General features: G+C 33.6%; 2 protein-coding genes across 6 annotated transcripts; one reads left to right on the forward strand and one right to left on the reverse strand.

Annotated features, from left to right (window-relative positions):
• The first annotated feature begins 203 nt into the window (after positions 1-203).
• Positions 204-9,958, forward strand: LOC114183973 (U-box domain-containing protein kinase family protein). 3 transcript variants are annotated; one of them, XM_028071196.2, is made up of 10 exons: positions 204-538; positions 926-1,133; positions 1,962-2,083; positions 2,163-2,284; positions 4,558-4,748; positions 5,081-5,403; positions 5,807-5,908; positions 6,157-6,591; positions 8,063-8,815; positions 9,519-9,958. In XM_028071196.2, exons 2-10 carry the CDS (start codon positions 935-937, stop codon positions 9,699-9,701), a joined length of 2,430 nt encoding a protein of 809 aa, XP_027926997.1. In that variant the 5' UTR covers positions 204-538; positions 926-934; the 3' UTR covers positions 9,702-9,958. The 3 variants fall into 3 exon arrangements, with proteins under 3 accessions (XP_027926997.1, XP_027927004.1, XP_027927012.1); XM_028071203.2 differs by having other exon boundaries at positions 2,004-2,083; XM_028071211.2 differs by lacking the exons at positions 204-538; positions 926-1,133; positions 1,962-2,083 and having other exon boundaries at positions 2,161-2,284; positions 4,565-4,748.
• A 1,225-nt stretch (positions 9,959-11,183) lies between these two features.
• Positions 11,184-25,778, reverse strand: ACD5 (Diacylglycerol kinase family protein). 3 transcript variants are annotated; one of them, XM_028071989.2, is made up of 13 exons: positions 25,400-25,778; positions 24,838-24,888; positions 20,705-20,863; positions 20,448-20,615; positions 20,257-20,349; positions 19,044-19,136; positions 16,800-17,025; positions 16,130-16,223; positions 14,502-14,651; positions 13,387-13,488; positions 12,341-12,721; positions 11,653-11,719; positions 11,184-11,577 (listed from the first exon to the last, which is right to left on the reverse strand). In XM_028071989.2, the coding sequence occupies exons 1-13, from the start codon at positions 25,571-25,573 to the stop codon at positions 11,440-11,442; spliced, it is 1,896 nt and encodes a 631-aa protein (XP_027927790.1). In that variant the 5' UTR covers positions 25,574-25,778; the 3' UTR covers positions 11,184-11,439. The 3 variants fall into 3 exon arrangements, with proteins under 3 accessions (XP_027927790.1, XP_027927796.1, XP_027927793.1); XM_028071995.2 differs by lacking the exon at positions 24,838-24,888 and having other exon boundaries at positions 20,705-20,824; positions 25,400-25,777; XM_028071992.2 differs by lacking the exon at positions 24,838-24,888 and having other exon boundaries at positions 25,400-25,776.
• Between the last annotated feature and the right edge of the window lie 475 nt (positions 25,779-26,253).

Raw genomic sequence — 26,253 nt, forward strand, 5'->3', positions numbered from 1 at the left:
CCATTTAACACATTTTCAATAGTTTTGGCAGTTACCAGAAGACAAGAAACATCATATTATTAAAACAAAGTGTTACTATTACAAATCTCAATTTCTTGCTTTAAACTAAAACAACATGTGTGTGGCGGCTTTGACTAATGGCTATGTGTAAGTGGTTTGAGTTGAAAATTGAAATGAAAATGCTCTCAAAAGTTGAAAGTAGATGAACCCCTTTTGTGTTAATGGAAATTGCTGAAGAGTTTAATTGCATGAATGAACAAAATCCTCGTCATGACAGTGACATTTTATTTATGAGGTGGACATTGTCTGAAGGCATGGTTAGGTTGATGCATTTAATAGAAAATGTGTCTGATGAGACCATGAATTGCTGTTTTTCACGTTCTTTGTTCTTTTATGTGTGAGACAACCATGTAATGAATTTTGGGAGTACTAGGTGGTGTTCTTGTTTGGAGAAGAGTGGTGGGAGTAGCTTCTCTTCACCAATAAGGATTTGAAGCTTTTCACAGTTTCAACGTTCAACTAAGCTGGGGTTTGACTGGTTAGTTGAAAAACCTCCTATGGTGTTTTTTTTTTTTTTTTTTTTTAAGGTTTGTTTTGTCTGTTTAAGTAGATGGATTTCTGAATTTTTATCACAGTCTCTGTCCCTTTGTCCAAATAGTTGAATCTTTTGAAATTTCCCTCTTTTATCATTTGAAGTTGATAATTGCACACTGGGGATTGTTTACAGAGTTGGGAATTTGGGGATTAGGTTTTCTGACTCATGCATTAAGAGAAGAACTTTATCATCGTGAAATTCAGAAATTCAGTTGTTTGAATTTGAAGCTTGAAACCCTTGTCCTTGCAAGTAACATGATATTCAGATAGAACATTCATTTTGTTGTTGTTTGTTTTCGGATGTTACAGATAACTTAATCCTTCTTTGTAGGGAAAAGAGATGGACAAAATTCTGGAAGCAGATGCAAATACTGTATCTCAGCGTTCCTCATCTTCTTCAGTTGTTGCTCTGGCAATCAAGGGTAACAAGAAAAGCAAATATGTGGTACAGTGGGCACTGAATAAGTTTGTTCCAGAGGGAATGATTATCTTCAAGCTCATACATGTCTATGCTACTATAAAAGGAGTTCCAACGCCATGTAATGTATTTCTATGCTTAGTGTTTTCAATAAAGTATGAACTTTATGCACATGTTGTTACATTTGCAAACTTCTAGATAATGGTAACTTCATCAGTTGAACTTTGTTTAGGAAGCCTGGACACGCCTCATCAATGGCGTGTCCTGTGTTTGATACGACATTCGTACGACACGTATCAGTGAAATGTCCAATTTGAAAGATATTTTTTTGTCTTTAACATGATTTTGACATGACTCCAACACAATGTTAATAACCACAAATTGAATGATTTTCTAAAAAAACTTATAAACTTGTAAATTTATAACATAAGTTTCTATTATGATTATAAAAATAAGGAAAAAATATTATATGATCACTACTTTTCACTTTTTTGGATATTAGATAGATAAATTAGATTCATTTTTATGTTAGTTGACAATATGTTAGCTGAAAGTTTCAAACTAATATGCATATGCATGCCGTGTCCCGTGTTCTATGATTTTCAATTTAGCCTTATCCCTGTTTCTGTGTCGTATCGTTGTCTGTGTCCGTATCCAGGCTTCATATCTGGTTTATTTGTAAAGGACTATCCAATTAACAGTCTTGCATTGAGTCTCAAAGTTAGGGAATTTTCATATCTGCGTAACTTTTGCCACCATGACAAAACTTCAGAACGTGATTTTGGGCAATCTGATTCTGTTTTCATTTTAACATTTAAGAGTTTTCAGCCGGAGAAGATTAGTAATTATGTGGGGTGCTTAAGTTTTTCTAATAAGTAATTTGATAACACACAAGTGAAGTAGCAGAAGATTATTTCGTTAGGATAATACAACATTTTTGTATTTCCAGTGGGAAATGTGATCCCTCTTTCACAAGTGCGTAATGATGTAGCAACTGCGTTCAAGAAGGAAGTGGAGTGGCAAACAAACCAAATGCTTCTACCTTTCAAGAGATTGTGTGAGCAAAGAAAGGTGAGATATGATAGATCATGTAGATTAATCAGAAGGGTTAATGCAATATAGGATTTGTATTCTGATACTGTTGGTGCAGGTGCATGTTGATGTTGTACTGATTGAATCAGATGATGTGGCTATTGCAATAGCAGAGGAAGTGGCTAAGGGTGTGATCACCAAACTTGTTGTTGGAGCTTCATCTCGTGGCATATTTAAAAGGTATTTACTGATATGTTGATGTATAGTTCAATAAGCCACTTCTGATAGCAAATGATGAGTACTCAAACACTTCAATACTCCACCAAGCATCACGTACTAATTAGTGTATGATTTGGATTCTCTACAATACCTAAGTTTGTATATGTTAGAAGTGGGTTTTAAGCCTAAAATGGCCTCACAAAACCGGCTTGTAAAGGTGAGGTTTGCATCTCATTTATATATTATGAAATTGCCTTATCTTTAGTTGATGTGGGACTTCCAACAGTATCATAATCTAATCCCCCATGAGACCTTAAATTGGATGTTGGGATTTAGGAGGACTATTGTTTTTACCATTAATTACTATTTCTTGGCTTATCACAAATTGTACTTCATTTGTTTCTTTTTAAGTATGAAGAGACCTTGCTTCATTCTCCGAACCTATATCACTGCATAGTTGATTATCAATATTTCTGGTATGAAAAATGCTATGAACACAAACTTTCTAAGAGCCTTCTTTTTATTAGCACAAACTTCTAGGGAATCACTAAATTATGTGAAACTCACTTCCTATTGAATGAGTTTCATTTATGATTTTCAATAAATTTCAACCAATAATAGTGTGTTAGAAAATGTATATTATAATACTCCTTTTTTGAAGTCTGATGGGAACACTTAGGTTGCTTTACCAATAAAATTCAAAATAATGAAACGTATCTTACCTTAGACATTTTAGTATGAAATTAGGTAAAATACTCCCTGCTAAATTGGGATTGTTCCTTAAACTTCATAGCTCTGTAGTCTTTAATCTCTCCTTGCACTTTAGCACTGATTTTGTCCCTTTTGTGACAAATTTGTAATTAGTGACAAATTTGATGATATAGATGTATCAAATGAAACAGGCAAAGTTATCTATTAAAAAACACAACTATATTTGTAAATAATTCATCTGTAAACTATTTTTTTTTTTCATTATCTGTTCAAAATGTGTAATCTCCTAGAGCTTTATCGTAGGTTTTTAAATTTTAAGACCTGCTTAAAATGACTCATTCTAAAAGATTTTATTTTTTACTTAATTGTACTTCTGATCTTCTAGCTTAGATTTATTTTCCAAGTTTTCTTTGAATGAAGGAAGGCCCTCTATTTTTTAAATTAAACAAATTTCGGCCTGTTATCAAATTTCATCACCTAAAACTTCCAAAATCTGAACTTCTATTCAAATATTTGAGAATTTATGATGGATTTGGGATATGAACAAATTTGGAAATTTATTAGTCGCATATCTAGTGGGAGTTTAATAAAATTTGAAGGGTTAGTAGGATGTGAATTTAGGATCAAAAGGGAGAAGATTTGGAATTTTTATTTTTGTGGAAATTAAATACTTAGGTAGTAAATTTTGGGTAAAAGAAGGTTTAGAACTATTTAAATTATTTGGTCTGTCATGATTTTTCAGTTGGAAATAAGAATTTAAGAGTTATAAGCAGAAAGAAAGTGATTGAGGGACTAGATTATAACATTCAAGACATTCAGATTGTCTGTATTTCTTCTTTCTGGTGTGCTGTAAGATGACTTATTGACCAAAAAGATTTGTACAAGCACCTGAAAGTTAGTATTTTTTCCAACCTCTGTACATGATATGATGAACCATGGAAGCAACAAACTTTTCAATAAAAACTTCCACGACCAAAATTTTGTTGCAAACTAGAGTCAGTATCAATGTTATGCTGACAAAAAGATTACCACTTCTGTGTTCTTCCTTCTTGTTTCTTTGTAGTTTGCCTAGACAACTCTGAATTGAGGTGTTTGAGTTACCTGAACTAGAACATCAATTTAATTGATAATATACATGATAAAAACCATTTCTGTGCTTCTCTTAATACTTAACTTATAGGATGATTTTATTCAATATATGAACATTTAAAGCATGGTTATTTATGGATTTTTAAACAGAAGTTAATGATGAGCCTCCTTAAGCTCTAGATACCATGTTGAGAAAAAAGAGAATAGGATTTGAGATTAATCTCCCTTGTGTATAAACCACACATAAGATAATCTATTTATAATAGAGAGAGGTAAAATTAAAAAGAGTAACTAAAAATAAATAAAGTAAATAAATGATATTGTTTGATATTGTGATTAACAATATCTAACAATATCTTAATAAATATCAAACAATATTTAAACAATATCTAACACTTTGTATCAGTGTTGAGTACATAATGTTTCCTTTCAACCAACTATCTTGTTGTCTCTATCTGATTATATTCCCCCCTTTACTAATGTATTGTTTTCAGTAAACAGAAGGGTATATCTATGAAAATATCAGTAAGCACTCCAAGATTTTGCACAGTTTATGCTATTTCGAAGGGAAAATTGTCCATACGACAGTCAGACATGCCGATTGATGGCAGCATTATAGATGATGCTAGTGAAACCAGTTTGTCTTCCGGCAGCTCATCTAACTACACTTCCACCTCTCAGACAGGTCTACTACTACTAGTAACTTATGCAAAACCATGGTTTAGAAATTTGTAAACCCTAAATAAGTGTTGACAGCATATTTAAATTATTAAATTGCTATCATCATGTCAGCATAGGTACACATCCAATGCCTGAAATTTACAGTTCTACTGTGATGTTTAATGTTCACATCATATTACTCACTTACATTGCAAATAAGGGTAACACTGTGGTGTGCTTGGTTTCAAAGATATGTTTATCTCTTCTAAGAAATTTAACCTGTGTTGCATCATGGAAAACATCAAATTTGACTATCCCCTGCGTAGTATAATTATTTTCATTTTTGGATGTATACAGAATCTGCCTCAGTTTCATCATATGCTGGTTTACACTCGTCTTCCCTAGCAACCCAACGATTTCAAGCTCTTTCAAGTATAAATAGTGCCCTCCTAAGCACAAATCCGAGTTTAAGTGACACCAGCCATTCTAGAGGCCAATCTCTAGATCTTGGGAGAGAAAATACTGCAACCAGCTCTGCTAGAAACTCAGACATTGATCATGCCTTAAGTCGAGTCTCTAGTTGCAAAAGCTTTATTTCGGATACTGAATCTTGGATGTATGATCAAAATTCTATAAAGGATGTGCCACTAGCAACTACACTTCCATCACCTAATAGGCAGGTAATTGAAATTTCTTTCATCTGGCTTGATGAAATGGTACTTATTTCTAGCTCATACATCAGGTGATGGTATCCTATTGGAAAACGTAGACATATATTTACTTGTGACATGATTTAACATTGGAGGGTAAAGTGTTCATACCTTTTTTTTTTGTTTTTCATTTTCGTTGTATCCTATACTTGACAAGTCTCCAGCAACACAAATTTTATCTTCACAAGAACCAGTTTTTTCAAGCAGATGTAAAACTACAAATATGTTGTGCACAATCCAAATTTTTATTAATATGCAATCCTTCATAGAAATCTGTATGTTGCTTGTCAAATAGCTATTGCTTCAGCAAATTTCAGCTAGATACAACTCCAATTTGCATGTGAACTGTCTTCGTGGTCATTTATTTTATCAGGCAAAATTGAACCTTGAGCTGGAAAAGTTGAGAATTGAGCTAAGACATGTCCAAGGACTTCATGCGGTAGCTCAAAGTGAGAAAATTGAAGCATCGCGGAAGGTAATATCTATTTTCTTATTGGTAAAAGCACTTTCTTCTACCTATTAAGTACAATAATTTAACGGGATCCCTTCACCCTGGCATACCTTAGTTGTTTCCTTGTTAAGTTCTCTTTCTTTGCTTTAGCATCCATAAATGTACATTGCCCTATTATAGCAATTGGAATATGAATGCACCTTCCATATGCCTGCAACTAAAATCTTTGCTGGGATTGTCAAAGGAATTAACATCCTTTATTGCTTGAACAGCTGAATGACCTTAGCAAGAGACGGTCAGAAGAAACCATGAAAATGAAGGAGATTATTGCTAAGGAGGAGAAGGCAAAGGAATTAGCAAAACTAGAAATAGAGAAATATCAGGATGCATCTAGAGAAGCTGTATATTTGAAAGAATGTGCTGAAAGGGAGGCTGTGGAAAGGAAAGAAACAGAGTTGAAAGTCATCCGTGCTACAAAAGAGAAAGAAAAGTTGGAGGATGCTCTTAGTGGTAATATACTGCAGTACCGGAAGTTTACATGGGCTGAAATAGTCTCAGCTACTTCATCTTTTTCTGAAGATCTGAGAATTGGAATGGGAGCATATGGAACAGTGTACAAGTGCAATTTGTATCACACAACTGTTGCCGTTAAAGTTCTCAACACTAATGGAAATAAAAATCGTGAAAGCAAGCAATTCCAACAAGAGGTATGAATTTTATAAATAAAATGGTGAAGCAAAAAAATGTTCCATAATATGAGATAAAAGAATAAGTATATAGCGCTTCAATGCTACAGGTGTTTATTGCATTTTCGGTGGCAAGTTTGGATTTTCTCATTGATACATCAAAGTTTGTAATCCTAATTCAAATATAATGGTTAGCGGTGGGCAAAAATCCAAATAGTCAAATCTAATCCATAATTGTCTAAATCCATATTACTTTAAATCAATTTTAATGGATTTATTTCAAATCCAAATCCATATTTTCGGATTTTAAGTCCAATTCATTAATTGGATTTGGATTGGATAAGTTTTGGATTTTGGATTCAAGGTAAGTATGAGATAGTTCAAGTTATGAAAGATTAGGTCAAGCTAAGTCGAGGTAAGGTAGGATTGGGAGTGGTTGGGCCTAGCTCATGCAAGGTTGAGTTGACTTGGGTGCAAGTCAAGCAAGGTTGGGCTGGCCAATACAATTTGAAGTGGGTCATGCAATTCTCAAGTTGAGCTAGGTTGAACCCAAGTAAGGCTAGGCCTCCAGACCAAATAAGACCTAGTCAGGCCTAAGTCATACTGAGTTAGGTCAGACCTAGTTTAGTCTGGGTTGAGACCAAGTTAATTTAGGCCAGGTTAGAATCATGTCAAGTTGGTTGGGTTGATCCTAAGTTAGATCGAGTTAAGTCAGACCAAATCAAGTTGGACCCACATCAGGTTCAATCAGGGCAAGCCCTCTTCAAGCCAACTCGGATATAGATGGGCAGGGCCTAAGTTAGTTATGGCCTTGTTTGGGTTGAGACGACCCAAGTCACGTCCAACACTCATCTTAGGAAGGGGTTTAGGCCTAATCCCATTGCACCAAACTAGCTTATAATATAATAATTAACTCCATTTGTATATTGTATTTTGACTCTTTGTAATCGATATGAGACTTTGGTTTTTCCCAATATATATCAAGAGATTATATGTGTGTGTGGACAAAACTTAGATATAGTTCCTTAAGTAAATTAAATGTCTTGTATATTGTTTTTCAATCAAAATTAGAGTTTCACCTAAGTAGTCTAGTTGACTTCTAATGAAAATAAATTACATGGATTGTCAATGTGAAACTCTACTTTTGATAGAAAAAACAACACCAAAATACCTAAACAACTGCAATATATGAAATCATCTACGTTTGAAATGTATCATGTTAGACAAGTATTTCTATGAGATAAGTAGAGTAAATCTAAAACATACTGCTAAATAAACAGGTCATTGGTCCGGGTGGCATCCTAAAACAACATTCTATTTTCTCTATCTCTAAGTCCCCCCCCCTCTAAATTCAGGATAGGCATTGCAAGTTGTTATACTTTTATAAATTTCCAGCACACTTGAACAAAATTTAATGAAGATTACTGCAATAAGACTGGAACTGAACCAGACAGCAATATTAATTTATATCTTTTCTTTTCTTCTCTTCTAGTTAGAGATATTGAGCAGAATTCGTCATCCAAACTTGCTTCTTCTTCTGGGTGCATGTCCTGATCGTGGATGTCTTGTATATGAATATATGGAGAATGGTAACCTGGAGGACAGACTGCTGAGGAAAAACAACACTCCCCCAATCACATGGTATGAGAGATTTCGAATAGCTTGGGAAATTGCATCAGCTCTTGCCTTTCTTCATAGCTCAAAGCCAGAACCTATCATTCATCGTGACTTAAAACCAGCAAACATCTTGCTTGGACGTAACCTTGTCAGCAAGATTGGTGACATTGGACTCAGTACAGTACTCCATTCCGATAATTTCTCTACCATGTACAAGGACACAGCACCTGTTGGAACACTCTGCTACATTGATCCTGAGTATCAAAGGACTGGTTTAATATCTCCAAAATCTGATGTCTATGCTTTTGGAATGGTGATCCTACAGCTATTGACAGCAAAACCAGCAATAGCACTTGCTCACAAGGTTGAAACTGCCATTGAAGGTGGGAATTTGACAGATATATTGGATCCAGAGGCAGGAGCTTGGCCAATTAAAGAGACACTAGATTTGGCTTTATTGGGACTGAGCTGTGCAGAACTTCGTCGTAGAGACCGGCCTGATTTAAAAGATCAAGTGCTTCCAATACTTGACAGATTAAAAGAAGTTGCTGATAGGGCCCAACAATCTGCTTCAACTGTTACTATTAAATCCAAACCTCCTAATCACTTTATCTGTCCAATTCTTCAGGTAATCGAATACTCCGTACAGATAATATATTGATTTTCTATGCCACAATAATAAAATGTCTAACCTACTCATTTGGGTAAACATATTTTAGTAACAACAAACCAAACCTTTTTCCTCATGATGAGGTTGGATACGTCAGATCACAAAATGGCATAATGTTAGTTTAGGTTTTAATTACTTATTTAGTTCTTATGCTTGTATTATTTCTACATTTTGGCCTTATTACCTAAAAGCTAAACATTCTGGTTTGTGCATATACACTTATAATTATGTTTTGATCTCCTCTGTTAAAACCACCACAAATTTTATGGTGCTTGTTAAACCACATGCAATTGTCACTTTATCAACAAATTTGTGATAGTTTAATAACTTCCCAAAAAAATCTGTAGCAGCTCTGCACTGTTAATATCGATTTGTGATGGTTTAATCAAAGGGTAGTACCCAAACAGAATTAAAAATATTCACATGTAGAGACTGAAAGTTCAAGATTTTAGGTACAGAGACTAAATGTAAAAACCTCAGATAGCAAAATATAAACTTATATGAAACGTTTTGAATGATTTCACCTGTAGATTCTGGTAAACAGTCTTCACAAAAACATAAGGAACATTCTGTACATGTTAACTAGTTAGCATCATAGCTTTAGCTAAACTTTGTTATCCAACTGTCTTGTGAATGTCCTTGAGTACTTTCTGTGATGCAGGATGTGATGGATGATCCTTGTGTTGCTGCTGATGGATATACATATGATCGCAAAGCAATTGATAAGTGGCTTGAAGAGAACGACAATTCACCAATGACCAACATGGCTTTACCTCACAAGCATTTAATTCCTAATTACACACTTTTGTCAGCAATTTTGGAGTGGAAGTCCACAGAATCATGATATCGGCAGCATTTTCTTTCTCCATATTGATATTAAGACCAATATTTCTCTGATTTAGGGTTCTTAGAAACATGTAGCAGTGTCTTGGATGCAGATATTTTTTGTAGTTGTACGACCTAAGAATGCTGTTTGATTAATTTAGGTAGATTGATCTTCATTCAAGTGTAGATAAATTTGATTCTATTGTCTGATAGTTACACATGTCAATCTTGTTCTTACTATAAATAAATAAAACAAGAATCATATTTTTTTGTATATATTTGAGCTGAATTGTATTATAATAAATAAAACTCTCCTTTCAAGTATTTAATGCAGTTGAACTTGTAGGATTCAAGTCAAGTATTGTTTAAGCTGGAATAATCCCTTGATGGTTCATCCATGTTCGATGATTTATAAGAACCATTTTTACACACCAGACAAGTGAAAGCTTCATAAATCCACATAATCATCCAATACTTCGTATCACACAAATATAAAATAGTCATTACACAATACAAAGTTATGTTTTTAAAAGTAATTTTTGCTTGCTTAGTTTAGAGCTCTATGGAAATTGAATTCATATTATCATTTTTAATATTTTACTATATGTTTTTATATTTACATAATTTATATCCTCGTAACAGCTTTAAAAAGTTATAATATAAAACAAGAGTGTTTGTATAGATGCAAGTGTTAAAACACTTGCATTTTTTTTATTTACAGAAAATAGCACAATACATACATATATTTTTCGTATGATATTTTCTTATAGATGAAAATATTAAACAAAAATAAACTAATAAAGGAAAATTGTACAAATTTTGTAAAATAATAAATTAAACTATTATATACTTGTCGAAAATGCAATTTTACATTCGAAAAATTTTATGTTTCAAACCAGTCCTTAAAAGGATAAAGAATTACAAGAGATTTTTAATAAAAAATATCATGTTAATCATTAACCATTATTATACATTTCGACATCTCAATTGTACCCACGACCCAAAACACAAATATCATTTGTTATCACAAAAAAAAATTATTAAATATATATATATATAATGAATTAGGAAGATTAGATGCAACCTGTAATAAAAAGTACAAGACAAGCTTAAAAGAAACTAAACACCCCTATACATATATAGGAAATTGGTACCTATATATAAGAAATTTCTTATATACCAAGTTTCACACATTAAAATGATCTTTTAGAACCACTTTTAATTCTTAAACCGTAAATTTGAGAGACTAAAACTGTATCTTTTTAAAATATATGAAAGACCAAAAAGACATCTAAAATTTAAAGGTTATCCGAAAATTTTAAATACAGAGCTTTAATTAAACCTTTAAAATATGCTAAAAATACAGCGATGACATTTAACGACTTCGCTACATCAACGAAATAACTACACAAGACATCTTACCTAACAATGACAATATTAAACTAACTTGTATTAGATGTTCATGGTATAAGAATAATGACGTACATAGAAAACAATGATGTAAACAATCAAGCCTTCTTCCATTTATTGCAATTGCCAATAGAAAATCATGAACAAAGCACAAAAAATATATATTCCAATGTATAAAAAATTTCCCTCCATGGTTACAAGTCCCAAAACCTTCCACTTAATGGTGTAGTTACATTGGTAAATAGATATATACTATATACAAGAACATGGTGTTAACTATGCTTTAATCCTGGTTCCTGTTAATGGCATAGCCAAACAACTTAAAGCAAGTAGCTATATGTCCACAATTAAACTTCGGGACCAGATGCAAACATGGATACAAGACCTCTAAACACTTGAGCTGAAAGTTGGTGTGCCTGAAAAATCTCTCCATCAACATTCCATACACTCTCATCGCCCGAAGAAGTAAAAGTAAATGCAGGAGTCTGCAAAAGCTAGACAAAATTAATAAATTATCCATGGTCATGCTTGGAGATGGTGTGGATTAGGGAAAAACCAACCTTGTGATGTTCAACAAACTTAAAATTCAAGGGGCTTCCCCCTCTTCTTGTAAGTTGAGTCAGATGCCTGCATCATTTTGTAAAGGAAACAAAAAAGGATATTGTTACTAAATGTGTAACCTATATTTGATTTCTGTAGAAATAATGAGATAAACATTAAATACAATCATTTAAACTGTATAGCATATATGAGAGCAGAGCATATGAATTTTTAAAATAAAAAATGAAGGTTCCACAGAAAAGAGTATCACTAAACTTTTTCATGCTTCAGTCTTCACAAACTCGTCACATGGTTGTGTAAAAGATTATTATTCTAAGATTGCCAGAGACAGATTTCCAGAGGAGTTTTTAAGCAGTAGTGTGTATTACACTTTACCAAGTACAAATTCCCCACTAAAACCAGGTGCAAATCATTATATTAAATAGTCAATGAATTGCATGCATTTAATGTAAAATTATTTTTCAATTCAAAAATTCCATCAACTCAATTGAGCAGATCCTACATGTAAAAAAATTCCAAGGGTTCAAAAGATTGATGTGATATGGCATTGCAATGCAAGATTTCCAAACATAAGCTAGATAAAGATTTCTTTCTTCGTAGCAAAGAATAGATTCAAACTTTACAACATATTTACTGACTTTGATAATTTCACATGCACAATGTAGAAAGAAAACAGGTGGTGTTTACCATAAATAAGATGCATGGGGACAGTCTCTGATCAATATAAGATGAAGAAAACCATCTGAAAGGTGTGCATCAGCCACCAATCCATCCGGTGCTTTTTCATTTCTGCAAGAGATTACAGCAGCTCCTACACTAAGAAAATGTCCTTTGGATCTTGCCCATCTTGTTTCTTCTGAATTCAAATGAGGCGTGAGGCTGCAAACTCCAACTGATGCATGATTTGGCTTTTCATTGCAAACTTTGCAATTAGTTCGGCAGATACGTCTTTCTGATATGTGTGAAGACCTTATTGCCCGTATCAAATTACCCTGATAATCTCTTTTGGAAGTTAAATTGATTTCATCTGATTCAACATCTAGGTATGCTATTTCTGCCTCATATGACCTGAAGATATGCATGCAAAGGCCAAATTAAATAAGTAAGATGTTAAGTGTCAATGATTGAACAAAAGAACAACCCTATTAGTTTGTGCATAAAAAAAAGTCAACTATTTCCACAAGAGGTCTTTAACCATTTTTTTAAGCTTATTTGATAAAAAGATTCATTCTATTCATAAAAGAGGAGATAGAAGTTGAAATAACAAGGATTGATTCTTTGATTCGTCCATGGAGTTGAATAACTCGTTATAGAAAAGTTTATGATCCAAATCAAAGGAATCAATAGAAAAAGTAACCGTCATGATACACCAACAAAAACCGATTTCATGGTTACAATCTTATATCCTAAGAGATAAGGAAACTGTGCATACTTCATCCAAGACAATGTTATGTCCCAAGAGTGCTTAAGGAAATAAGGCAAGTAATCCTAAGAGACAACCATAGACTCTCTAAATTATTCTAAAATACAATCAAGATCTTATTGGATATATTTCATGTATCCCAACTCATGGAACCTACGGGAAAAACAACATATATTTTATGAAAATGGCATTTCCAACTGTGGTTCAAAACAAAGAAAGAATACACATTACATAATTACCATATAACAGACAGAATAAGAGAATAAAGTAAGAAAAGTAGGGAATTCAAGAAAGGGATACTTAAGATTACCTGTGCTTTAAAAATACCATAGTTCCGGCATAATCATAACGTGTGGGACCCATCCAACGATACTTCTCACTCTCTGTGATGACATCACCATAAAATCCATACCTGATACCAATAATGTAGGATATATAGTATTACTAAATCTCTATGCAAGATGAATATGTACACGCCTCAATGAGTTTTAGATTGAAAACAGATTCTTGATTGGACAAGAAAAATATCAACTATTATATGCTAAAAAGTACGGCGTAATGGCGGAAAAGGCTTCACATTTTATATCTCCGTTCATAATATGAAACTAACCGTGAACATTGGCCAACTGAGTATGCAAATGATGCACATTTAAAGATGAATATAGACAAACCTTAATTAGTTATCAAAACAAAAATGTAATTCAAGGTTTAGCGGTACAATGAGGCTGGCAGATTAAATGTGCTTTTACTATATTCAGAAATGCTCTCCCCCAATTCTCTCAGCCAGTGGTCATGTGCAAGTAAATTCAAGACCCATCCCAAAATTATATTTATAAATTGATTGACATAAAAAAAGAGAAGACATAAAATATATTGGTCCTCTTTGAAAAAGAAAATTCAATGCAGTTACCAAGACACTAAACATATGTGGTTGAAGATCTCATATGGATTAGAGATATAACCACATTTAGTATACATGTCGGTACAAACCTCACCTTAAGATCTAGGTTTGTGAAGTTGACTTAAGTTCAAAGTCCACCTTTAAAGATATCTGAAAGGGAAAACTCCTTTGAAAATACCACAAACTTTACACTATGTAAAACCTAATCACTATGAGGGGAGCTTAAGACTTCAAAATAGGTTGAGGACCAAAACTCAAAGTATAGTTAGCAAGCTGAAATTCTAAAATTTTAAGGAATCAAACTAACAAAAGCTTGTCAATTTAATTTCTTCAACTACCAGACAGCAGTTGGTTGTCACCCTAAACAACAACAATTACAGGGAGCTAAAAACATTGGAAATGTTTGAATATGAAGCCAGAAGATATGCTTGAAACATAAAACATTTGCAACTAAAATAAGCTTTAATCAAGAGTTAGGATTGTCTTCTTTTGTATTTAAAGAACACATATAACAGAAGAATTACCCTGAAAAGGAAGCTGCATAGCGCACATTAGGTTCAACCTCAGATCTGGGAGTCATTTTCCAACGTACAACTTGAGCTATGTCAAGGTGCACCCTCTTACCAAGGACAATTTGCAATGCAGAAGTAATAGGATCCCGAGTTCCAGTTGTACTACAAAATACATAGTGTTGTATTCAGAGTTTCACATAGCCCATGTGAATTGTATCACAAAACTTTAAGGTTACACAGAAAATTATTGGCTACACAAATCTAAGGTGCGTATAATTTTCAAATATATATATATATATATATATATATATATATATATATATATATATATTAGAACTTTATAAAAAATCTAGAATATCTTTAGTGTATCTTAGACTATTTTAGAATATATCAAAGATCTTTAGAATATATTGAGGAATAAACTAGTTATCTAATTAATGTATAAAATTGTTCCCTAATTTTATTATTACCTGATTTACCACCTTTATTCAGGATTAGTAGTTTTATTGTAACGAGGCTTGTAATAGCAATACTACACTAGTACTTGTGTTATGTAGCAGTTAGTTATGATAGGTTACTTACCCATTGGTTAGATAGAAGTTGCCTATAAATAACTAAGAGGGAGCAGGTCGTCTTGGGAATTCTTTGGGACAGAACCAGGTCACTCAAATAGTAGGAGTGTAACACGGTTTCCCATCAATAAAGATAATTTCCATCTACAATCTGATCTAGGTTCTATCAACTCTACCTAATTATTATATTAGAATATAAAGGACCACAATCCTACAACAAGATGTAGTGACTAGTACAGTACAATACCATATCAATCTAACATCACTAAATTTTACAATCTCATCAGTATGCAACTTCTATTTATGGATAGATCATCATATAACATCAATATGTTCTTACAGGCATTATGAATAGTTATGGAGGCATCTTTATTTGCAGCAAATCAGAGAAAGATAGCACTGATGGAATTAAGTCTATAGTAAGGTTAATTTAATGTCTACATTCAATGTATGAACTATGTAGTAAGTAGTCAATGAACTATAGGAAATAGTCAATCCCTTAGATTTGATTATCATGGTTAAACTTCCTAGATTATAGCTGGTATATATTGATATATATGCTGCTCCTGTGACTGACTGAGGAACTAGTTTTGCGATTGTCTCCATTTTTTCCCTTTCAACATGGTAACTAGTGCTTTAGTGAGGTAACCCAAAATGAAAGAAAAACATGGATACCCTTAGATCCATCATCCTCTAATAAAAAAATTGTCCAGTTTCAATGCATGTAGTGCATAGGCAATCCTTTAATTTAGTGACCATAATTAAGCCTCCTTGATTATAGATTGTATTTATTCTATGACAAATAATGTATGTTCAGCTCCTCGTGTGAGATTGTGACCCTTAATTTCCAAATCCAACTGTTAGAAAATATTTGTAACAATTAGAAGTAATTTATGCAAAACAAGGCAAATGAAATTTTGATAGAAGATATTGCAAATTGGTTTAGTTTTTTATGCATGAAAATCAAAGCAAGATAATTCTGCATAAATATATTATTTAAATTGATATTAGATATGACATATATATCATCTCTAGTGCAGAATGGAAATTACGAGGGAAAAAGGTTACCAGATTACAATGGCATCAGTTGAACCTGCAGGAATAATCCCAAATCTAAACCATTCATTGGGAACGGGAAATTCAGCAGCCTTATCTTCGGAACCTTCAAAAGCCACAAAATAACCAAGCATTAAATGTCATTTCTTTTTTTTTTTCCTTTTCTGTTAATAGTGGCTATGTGCTTCTATAAAGTAAAGTAGACATGTAAAGGAGGGGAAATGGTGGTTGCAGAAACTAACACCTCACAGTAGTCACTGATGTATGGAAAAACTAATATGTTAACTAATAGTAATGATACAATGCAATTAATGAAGATTTGGAATGATGACAATAACTAATCCAGCACTGACGCTGACATTATTAGGAGTTGATGTACCATTGGAAACATTAGGGTCTTAGAAAGTAGTTGAATGCTTATTTACTGTCTTTGTAAATATAAATTGCATTTAATTTTTCCTGTGTATAAATACAAATATGCTATGGACAAATCAGTCAAGCAATTCACAAGTTACTTTCTTAATTTATCCTTGAGTCTCTAGCATCTATTTTCATGTTTCCCTACTCATTTCAGTTTCAAAGGCGATAACCAAAACAATATGTACATGAACGAGTCAGCAATTGATCACAATTACAGAGTGTCTGTTTGGGAAGTAATGGTGTACAGAAAAATTAAACTTACTCAGATTTGAGATTCTGGATCCAAATTGTTTTGGACTAGAAATCAGAGGAAACTGGTCTTCCATTTTACTTGAAGTCTCGGCAACAATTTCATCTCCGTCATGAACTAAGGAATCACCATTATCTTTAACCCCATGAACAAAATCTGAAGGAGTTGGTGGGTAGGGAGCTTTAAACCTGGGAGAAAGAAACCCATTAAGGATTTCATTGAAAAATCCATCACCACCCTGGAACCACCACAGTTAGAACAATACAATTTAAAAACTGAGGTAAACCATTTGAAAGCAACAAGTTGAAAAGTGATTAAATGGATGCATCTAAACTATAAGGTTTGAAGCTTGATAAACATAAAATCTCATGAACATATAAAAAGAATGGTTGAGGAATTAGATCATAACAAGAATATGCATGAGGTTCTTGGATATTGTAATCTAGTGCAAGGCCTTATAATAAATATCAAATGCAAATGCCAATCTTGATATTGCACAAGCTGGTCATATCAAAGGCATCTCGTGACACTATCATTTGGTAGAGTATATTAGATCAGAAAGCTAAGTTTTTCATATTCATTTATGGTTCCAGAGCTTAGACAAGTTTTATTCAATTGTTGAGGTAAGATGAAAACTGAAAAGTGACTGAACTGGATGAAGACAGAAGAAAGTGGACAAAATAAATGAAGAGAAGTGATGGAAATGTGTATTATTCTCTAGTACAACTCGCATAATTGAGCCAGAGATGAGGAACAGTATTACTTAGAGAATTTGAGTGACCCTGACCTCACCCCATTTTCTACAAGTCCAATCCAATACTTTCAAACGACAAGATATATTTATTTGTAAACATCTCTTGTTTATAGGTAATATGGCTTAATTCTTTCTCAATCTCAGCCCAATAACAAATAAATTTTAACCACTAACTCCCTCACTAACGGATTAACTATTAGAAACCTAACAAAGAACAAACTTCAAACATCAGAGATTAGATCCTCTTTAAATAGGGAAATATCTACATCTAACAATCAAGGATTGTATCCCTTATTACTCTTTAATTTGTTTGCATATTTAGTACTCTTGATCATTATAAATAGAGAATCCCTTGTGTTCTAACACATTCTCTAAATCCTACATTGTATAAGAGCAAATAGTTTATTTCAATTTTGTTAAAGAGAAAGTGCTCTCAAAGAAATCATTATTGATTTTGTCAGCTTCAGACCAATTGGCTGACTTGTTCACCAATTCTATCAAAGGTTCTCATGTTGACAACATTGTAATAAGTTTGACTCATATGATATATGCTCCAGCTAGAGAGTGTTAATGATATGATTAGATCCTCTGTAAATAGGGAAATATGTATCGCTAACGATCAAGGATTGTATCCCTTGTTACTCTTTATATTGTTTACATATTTTGTATTCTTGACATAATGGAGGTAAGTGTGGCTAACAATCAAGAATTGACCCACATTAGGATATTATGTCCTTAATGGAGGTAATATGAATTCATTGAAGAGGAAGAAGCAAAATTTTATTGCCAAATCCAATGCAGAGAATGAGTACCAAGGTACAGCTCTCACTACATGTGAGCTAATATGCCTAAAACATCAACTCCAAGAATTGTGTTTCTGTGAAGAAGACTCAATGAATCTCATTTGTAATAAACCAAGCAACCCTGCACATTGCTTCCAATGCAATCTTTCATGAGCAGACTAAGCATATTGAGATTTATTTCAATTTTAATGAGAAGGTTATATTTGGAGAAATTACTAGTTCATTTGCTAGTTCTACTAAGAGCAGTCAACAGATATTTTCACCATGTCTCTTCAAGGACTGAAAATAGCAAACATATATTGCAAGCTTGATGCATCCAGCCAATGTGCTCCAAGTTAAGGGGAAGTGTTGAGTTATTACGTAGATTATAGAGATGTATTAAAAGATGACACAAGTATTAATTAATTGACATTGTTCCTATTACATTAGATTTGATTTGTATTTATGTAAATAACATTTTTAGGAGAGATGTACCTTAGGTGATTATGATCATATTTCTAGTATTATTGTGCCTTTAGATTGACCTCCATTCATGTCCTATGCATAGTTTAATCAATCATAAATTTACAAATTTTTCAATCATTTCCTCTAGTCTTAACTATATCATAATGAGATTTATCAGCATAGTGTAATAAAGTATCACACAATTATTTATGGTCCAGTTCTACCAGAATGTAAAGAAGGGAGTTAAGTTCTTACAACAGCTACAACACCATCATATGAGTTAAGCTCCACATTTGTTATAGAAGACATCACATCAAATGCCTCTCCTGCTCTCTCTGTCACAATCACCTAGCAAAGAAAAGTAAACTTATTACCAGAATACAGATTAATAACTAGTTTGATTATCTGTTACCACTAAATATTATCACAAAGCTAAGTTCTCCTTCTTTAGTTTGCAGTATCCAGAGCAAACAAAAACAGTTGTGATGTGAATAGATTTATGTTAGACGCATATACTTGCAGGTTGGGTGGTAACTAAGCTAGGCAAAATTAAAAGACAATCACCTCAACGTAATGCAATCAAAATATATCAATCTTCCTTGTGCTTAAACAGATAGAACGCAAGTCAGTAACATCATTTGAAGAAACAAATGCAACAACATTGATCATTACTTCATTCTCCCCTGACCTCCAATATATTATTACATATTCTCATCTAATAAATTTATTTTTGTTGATTATCAACAAAATCATGTCATTTTTTGTTATGGACAAAACTTACGTATTGGACTTTATACATAAATTTGGAGTTTCACCTTGGCAATTTACATTTTATTAAACACATTATATATTTTAAAAATGAAACTCCAAATTTAATGGGACAAAAGCACCAACTGTGCCTATAGTACACTTTATAAGTTTTGTCTTTATGCTATTTATATTATTAATTATTAAATATACATATCAGATCAGACTCCATTTAATCAAGCATCAAAATTAACCATGTTCTTAATCAATATCTACCATATACATATACTTATTTTTCTAAACATACATAAAATGCAATTATAAGTCAACTTTTAAAAGAACAAGCTCAAATAGATCACTGGTTGTTTTATTTGTTCATTTCACCAGTCTACACTGTAGATTAACCGGCCAAAGCAAGCACAACAAAAGAGCAACATATTATTTTAAAAATGAATCTAAAATTAGAAAACTCATCCTAGTGAACTTCCAAAAATTATTAAAAAAAAATCCATAAGTTAACAGCATGAAATTAATGGAAATGGGTTTTATCTATTTCTGTAACAGTGGAGCACAGTCCAAAAAATTATTTCAAAAGCTATTGCGCAAAGAGTTCATAGCCCATTAGAAGACTTGGATAGGAGTTAAGCATACATAAACATGTTATTGAAAGTTTATCAGGAGTTATCCATTTAGGATATCGTCAGAGATTCTAAAGTTTCACCTTTGTTTCTACTCTAGCGCGAGAGAATATAGGAGCTACAGCTTCCCAGGTTCTACAGCCATTACCTTTACCGCTCCTTGGATGAACAAAAACCTAGTGAATCAGAAATTATATCTGGGAAAAGTTCATTTTAATTAATCAATAAAAGTAAAATGCAAAATTGTAAATCTTTGACCAATAATAGAGCATACCAAAAGATTCTTTGGTCTTCCAACTTCCTGTTTCAAAGAAGCATTAAGTTGATTAACCCACTTCCGACACACTTGCAAATTTGTATGACCAAAAGTATAATCAGCCAGGATACACTGAGAAGGTTGATTCTTGCTCCTTATAAAACCATGCACAGTAAAGCGGTACATCTGCATAATTGTAAGGTAAATAGAATGAAACAGTACAAACCTCTAAAGAATAAAAAATTGCATAATCATGGACAAGAACAAGAGCAGACCTGTATGTCTTGACCCAAAAGTAGACATTCACTAGCAGGAGGGAGACTCGATATGTAAATTGAACCATGACCGTTTAACTCAACAGCATATATCTCAGAAAGTTTGATCTCAGTAGCAGCCTTAGGAAAATATTTAACACGTAAACAAGTTGAAACATCCTGATTTGTTGAACGTATAAGAAAAAATAGTATTAGAAACTATGTGCTCAATTTAGTAATTACAGTTTAAAAACTACCCATTGCTCATATCAGATGATATTGTAGCAACTAATCATAAATATATATATATATATATATATATATAGACACATACACACATATGTGTTTGAGAGTAAAAATGAAAAAATAAAACATAAACAAGCCACAACAGGGATGATATGCTAGAAAGAAATTTAAACACAAGGTAAGCTCTGCCATTATTAATTTAGATATGAAAAATGATTGAAAAACTACTTTTATAAGGAAATACATTGTTGTTAGTCCACAATGGTAATATTTCCTTCTATTCTGCAGCAAAGAGTGTGGCCTTTGGCTGTAGTAGAAATTTACCCACGATCAAATCTAATAAAATGTGACTATAAAGCTGTCCTGTTTTATATTATATGCCAAACTCGACGTCAGTTGTTCAATTTCAATGAGAATTACACATTATAATTTGTTTATGACTACGTATGAATCTTTGTGAGCATTTGCCTATTTATTGATATTACTACCCACAAGGAATGTATATGTTCCGTCATTTGTTATAGATTAAGGTCTCCGTTTGCATCAGAGAAAGACAAATGTACTTTCCTGATTTTGAGCATGTTCATGGTTGTTTTGTTCAAATGTTGATAGGAACCCAATTCAGTATAGGTAGAAATTTGTATTGTAGATTGAAAAATAACTTTGACAAGAGAGAAACCCCTACAATACGAGGACATAGTTCCTTAGAGAAACTATTTCTCTACTTGATAAAACAATCCAAAATTCCTCCCCATATACATTTCACATTACTTTGTATGTAACCTATTGGAAATCTCACATCAACTAGAGATAAGGTTAATATAAAATATATAAGTGGGTACAAACCTTATCTTACAAGTCAATTTTGTGGGATTGAGTTAGGCTTAAAGTCTACTTCTTAACATGGTATCAGAGTTATGGGTTAGAGCCTATCCTAGCGAGATTTGTGTTTGTTGGACATATCATTCCACTCGCTATCGAACCACCCATGAGTGTCTAGTCTTACATTCGAGATGTATATACCTCGACATGACAGCGACGTGTTAGAAGTCTCACATCAACTAGAGATAAGGTCAATTTAGAATATAAAAGTGGTTGTAAAGCTCACCTTACAAGCCGATTTTGTGGGGATGAGTTAGGCTTAAAGTCCACTTCTTAACATGGTATCACAGCCATTGTTAGAGCCTATCCTAACAAGGTTTGTTGGGTATATGGTTTCACCCACTATCAGACCACCCATTAATGTCAAGTCTCACACTCGAGATGTATAATCTCAGCGTGAACCACATCTCCCCCCTTTTGTCTCTATAACCAATTTTTCCCTCCTTCTCTATTTTCCACCTGAGGTAAATGGAGTGGGCACTGAATATATGGGCTTGCAGGTACCCCATAAGAGGTCATGATTCAAAGGAAATTAGAAACATATCAATGCCACCTCCCCTTTAAATTCTACCATGCCCTCAAGAAAGAGGAAGGAAATTGTAATGTAATACTTGTTGCCACTTACCAACCCTCTTGAGAAGGAAAAGTGACACTGCTTGAAAATATGTTTCCTCTCAAGAAGCTTATTCAACTGGTCAAGCCTTCCAGGAGATGAGCTATTCAATAATTGTTGTTCCATTATCCTTGAGGCAGAAAGAGGGATGTGCCTCCTTCACTACATTTGCTTCTTCCCATGTAGCCTCTTCCATTGCTTGAAACTTCCAAGGGATAAGCCACTCAATCACTTTTTTCCCATTATAGTTACTCCCTTTGCATGCACCTACTATTTCATTAGACTTCACAATTTTGTCATGTTTACTCAATTATGCAGCCAGAGAAAGGATTTTCCAAATGTATACATCATGTAACTCTATTTTGTGAATCCTTCCATGTAAACCAAATCCAAACATCAGCCCATGAATTTTGGTTTCAATAATCTTTGAGTTAACATAAAAAACTAATGCTTCAACTATAGAGGCTTTCTCCAACATAGATTCGCCAAATTGATAACTGGTGATGAAACCAAAAGCGTCAGTATACTTTCAAAGCTTATAAAAATTCCCAAATCCGTAACATTCTATACGCTCCATTCAGTAACTAGGATGAATTTAAAACCTTCACCCAATTTCAAATTAAATGCACTAGAGCCCAAGTACAACATATTAGCAATATTTTAATTCACCAAGGTTGGTTTTGAATAAATGGTGCACTTGTTGAAGAATAAGATGGTTTTTTCAAAGTGAGTGATACTCTACCAATACCACTACAACTCTTAGATGCACCATAGCAATTTGATTGCCCATGCAATAGCTTCCAAGACAATGGATTGTTCGTTGTATGCTGCACTATTTCTCATAGAAAAACCATTTAAATGACTAAAGAAATGAAACAAGACACGTGACTCAATTAAGTTGCCAATTATGTCATCGCAAAACACAATTGTGTTTGGATGTATGTGGTTAATAATTGCCAAAATCAGCTTAACAGATCCCTCTCTCCACCAGGTCTTGACCCACTGCCAAGTAATACCTGCCATTTGTTCAAGCTTCACTGATGGGGTCTTGTGCACCACAACAATATTTTAGGCCTTTCGCAGCTCATCCACTCTTCCAAAACCGTAAATGTGGATGCACTTGGTTGGAATTAGATTGACCTTTTTGCATGAGTATCCCGAAAGTATGGGACTTGACCTTTTAATTTAAGAAACCTACCCACTCTACAAAATACCAGTTTTGTACCCCTTTGTACTTGGGCTAACCCGATTTGTCCCAATTCATCCCAAACCCTTGCTCTTGCCAAAATTTTGGTGCTATCACGTAATGACACAATAGCACACATCTTCTCTTTCCCCTCCACCACCGAGTGGTGTCTTCCACCATATCAACACCACAATTTCATGTATCTATTAGTGGGTTCAAGTTGTCCACAGTATCAAGCAACCAGAGTGTAAGTTGAGATCACCTTGATGACCACCCACTAACCACCATGAGAACCAATTCGCAATTTAGTTGTGACTTGTTTTCCCAACATTGTCTCCTCTTGTTGATCTAGCTTTACCTTCATTTCTTGTTTTCTGACAATCTACCCAATGGACTCGTCTCACCACCACTCGTTTTTGCACAAGAATGGGACTCGTCATTTCGACCCCCAAAGCCATTAGCATGGTTTTCTTCCTCTTCATTTCACCAGGAGTATTTAAGTTGATATCAGCTTCATCTATAGTTAATCCGCAAAACTACAACTGGCATTCTCTGGAGTTTCTAATCATAGTGACAGAAAATGACTCCCAATCTGCATCGAGATCACATTAGCACCATGACTGAACCACCAAAGCATGGCTTACTGCACCTCATACTCATGGATTCCCATTGCAGCTTATCCCATAGTAGAATTTCTTGATCCCCAAAGAACCTTTCAACACTACCGATCCACCCAATAGAATCCATTCCCACAAAGTCCGGCAGCTCCACGACTCACATGTTCTCCATCTCCAGAAACACTAGGTCTCTCTTGAGCAATCCAACACATTGGACCAATTGATAGGGACCCAATTCAGTATAGGAAAATTTGTATCATAGACTGAAAAATAAAACTATTACAGAAGAGAACCCCCTATAATCCCAGAGCATTAATTCTTCAGAGAAAACTTCTCTGCCTAATAACAAAAGACAACCCAAAATTATTCCCTACATACCTCTCGCATTCCTCTTTATATAACCTGATTTCTCCTCTACTCTCTCTATTACTATAACTCTAGTGGGCCATGAGCCTTTGGGCATGCTGGTACCCCACACTGGCTTGTCCTGATTCCATAGAAATTGGAAACCTATCACTATCACACTTTGTCTTGCATAAAGAGCTGTAAGAAACCTGGTCATGAAAATTTGTTTATGTGTTGTCTTGAACATAGGTGATCTTAAACTCACTGTTATCAAAACAAATTTTGGATGCTGCACTTCGCCCCTCCTAGTATTATCCTGTAGCATGAAATGATGAAATGACTCCCTTAGTGGTTCCTACAACTTCATGAGAGTTTAACTCAAACTTGCGTTCCATTAAAACAGCCAACAAATCCATCCCTTACCCCCAAATTTGGCTCCTCACTCAAGCTCTACCATCAAAGCTCAGACCCCATTCAATGAATACATTTTATCAAACACAACAACTACATCAAACACGGTCACGAAAATTCAGAGTCAAAACCAATATTTCAACCGCAGTTCCCAACATGTGGTACGGGTGCTGCTACAAGATACCTATAGCAACACATGGTTCGTCAATTTTTACATAATTATTACAAGAATTTTCAAAGAAAACCTGGTATGTGGTACCACGAATTCAATACACATGATTATTGATAGAATTCTGTAACTACGATTCAACATAATCTAAATAAGGGCGAGATCAATCATCAAACCCATCTGACAAAAATCACAATACAAGCCAGAAATTTTCACAAACATGTTGAAAGCAATTAAATGGACTTACATTATCCAAGGATCCCACCAACTTCCAATTCAATCGGTCTGAGTGGAAGGTGACAGTGACCTCCCCAACGTGATCCAACAAAAAGGTGGAGCTCAAAACCGAAGCTTCACCATCAAAAAGTGAAGTTGTGAGAGACGTGTCCCCCACATCACAATCGTTTCCTTCTCTCTCCATTCACGACGGAAGAAGAGTCAAGGAAACGAGTTGATCTATGTTTACCCGAAAATTAAAATTTAAAAGTTCTGGAAAAGGTTGGAAACTTTCAACCAGGTAAAAAAGGCTCGAATTTGTAGCGTTTGGAAAGTGCAAGGAAACTGCAGAGGAAAATCTTTTATTATGGTTTCGTTTGTGTTCTGTTTTTTCCCAACGCACCTTGTGAGGGGCAAAACCATTGACTCGATTTAGCGCAAGCAAGCGATTGACCACAAATTTTGACACCAAAATTTAACTGAATATTCTTTTTCCAAAGATTGCATACAAACCGTGAATACTTATTATTATTTTTTTCTTAATTATTTTTGTTTTCATAAAAAAATTCAAAAATCAAATTTAATATTTCAGTAAATACTTTAACCAACTTCATTATTTAATATTGGAATCGAGATTAATTTAGTCCTAGAAAAAGCATATTTATCTTAGGTTTTAAGATTGGTATACTTTTGAGTTTCGTGGAATTATTTTGTCATTAAAAGATCAAACTATCAATAAATAAAAAAGAAATTATTTTAATATTAACTTATGATATTATAAACTAATTTGTTTAATTGTAAATACAATTTTTCTAGATTTCTAAATATCAATAATGAATTATTAAAATGATATTTTGACATACTTTTTTAACTTACTTTTTATCA

Source organism: Vigna unguiculata, chromosome 1 (genome assembly GCF_037176805.1).
Source record: "Vigna unguiculata cultivar grain cowpea cultivar isolate G323 ecotype 2 chromosome 1, ASM3717680v1, whole genome shotgun sequence".
Classification (NCBI taxonomy): Eukaryota; Viridiplantae; Streptophyta; class Magnoliopsida; order Fabales; family Fabaceae; genus Vigna; species Vigna unguiculata.

Bases quoted from the DNA above. Each gene is read 5' to 3' on its own strand.
- LOC114183973 (XM_028071196.2), top strand. From the start codon at position 935: ATGGACAAAATTCTGGAAGCAGATGCAAATACTGTATCTCAGCGTTCC. The intron at 2,084-2,162 runs GTGAGATATGAT...CTGTTGGTGCAG, and splicing joins GATTGTGTGAGCAAAGAAAG to GTGCATGTTGATGTTGTACT. The intron at 5,404-5,806 runs GTAATTGAAATT...TTATTTTATCAG, and splicing joins TTCCATCACCTAATAGGCAG to GCAAAATTGAACCTTGAGCT.
- ACD5 (XM_028071989.2), bottom strand. From the start codon at position 25,573: ATGGAGAGAGAAGGAAACGATTGTGATGTGGGGGACACGTCTCTCACA. The intron at 24,889-25,399 runs GTAAGTCCATTT...TTCATGCTACAG, and splicing joins TGGTGGGATCCTTGGATAAT to GATAATACTAGGAGGGGCGA. The intron at 13,489-14,501 runs GTAATTCTTCTG...TATTGGTATCAG, and splicing joins TATGCAGCTTCCTTTTCAGG to GTATGGATTTTATGGTGATG.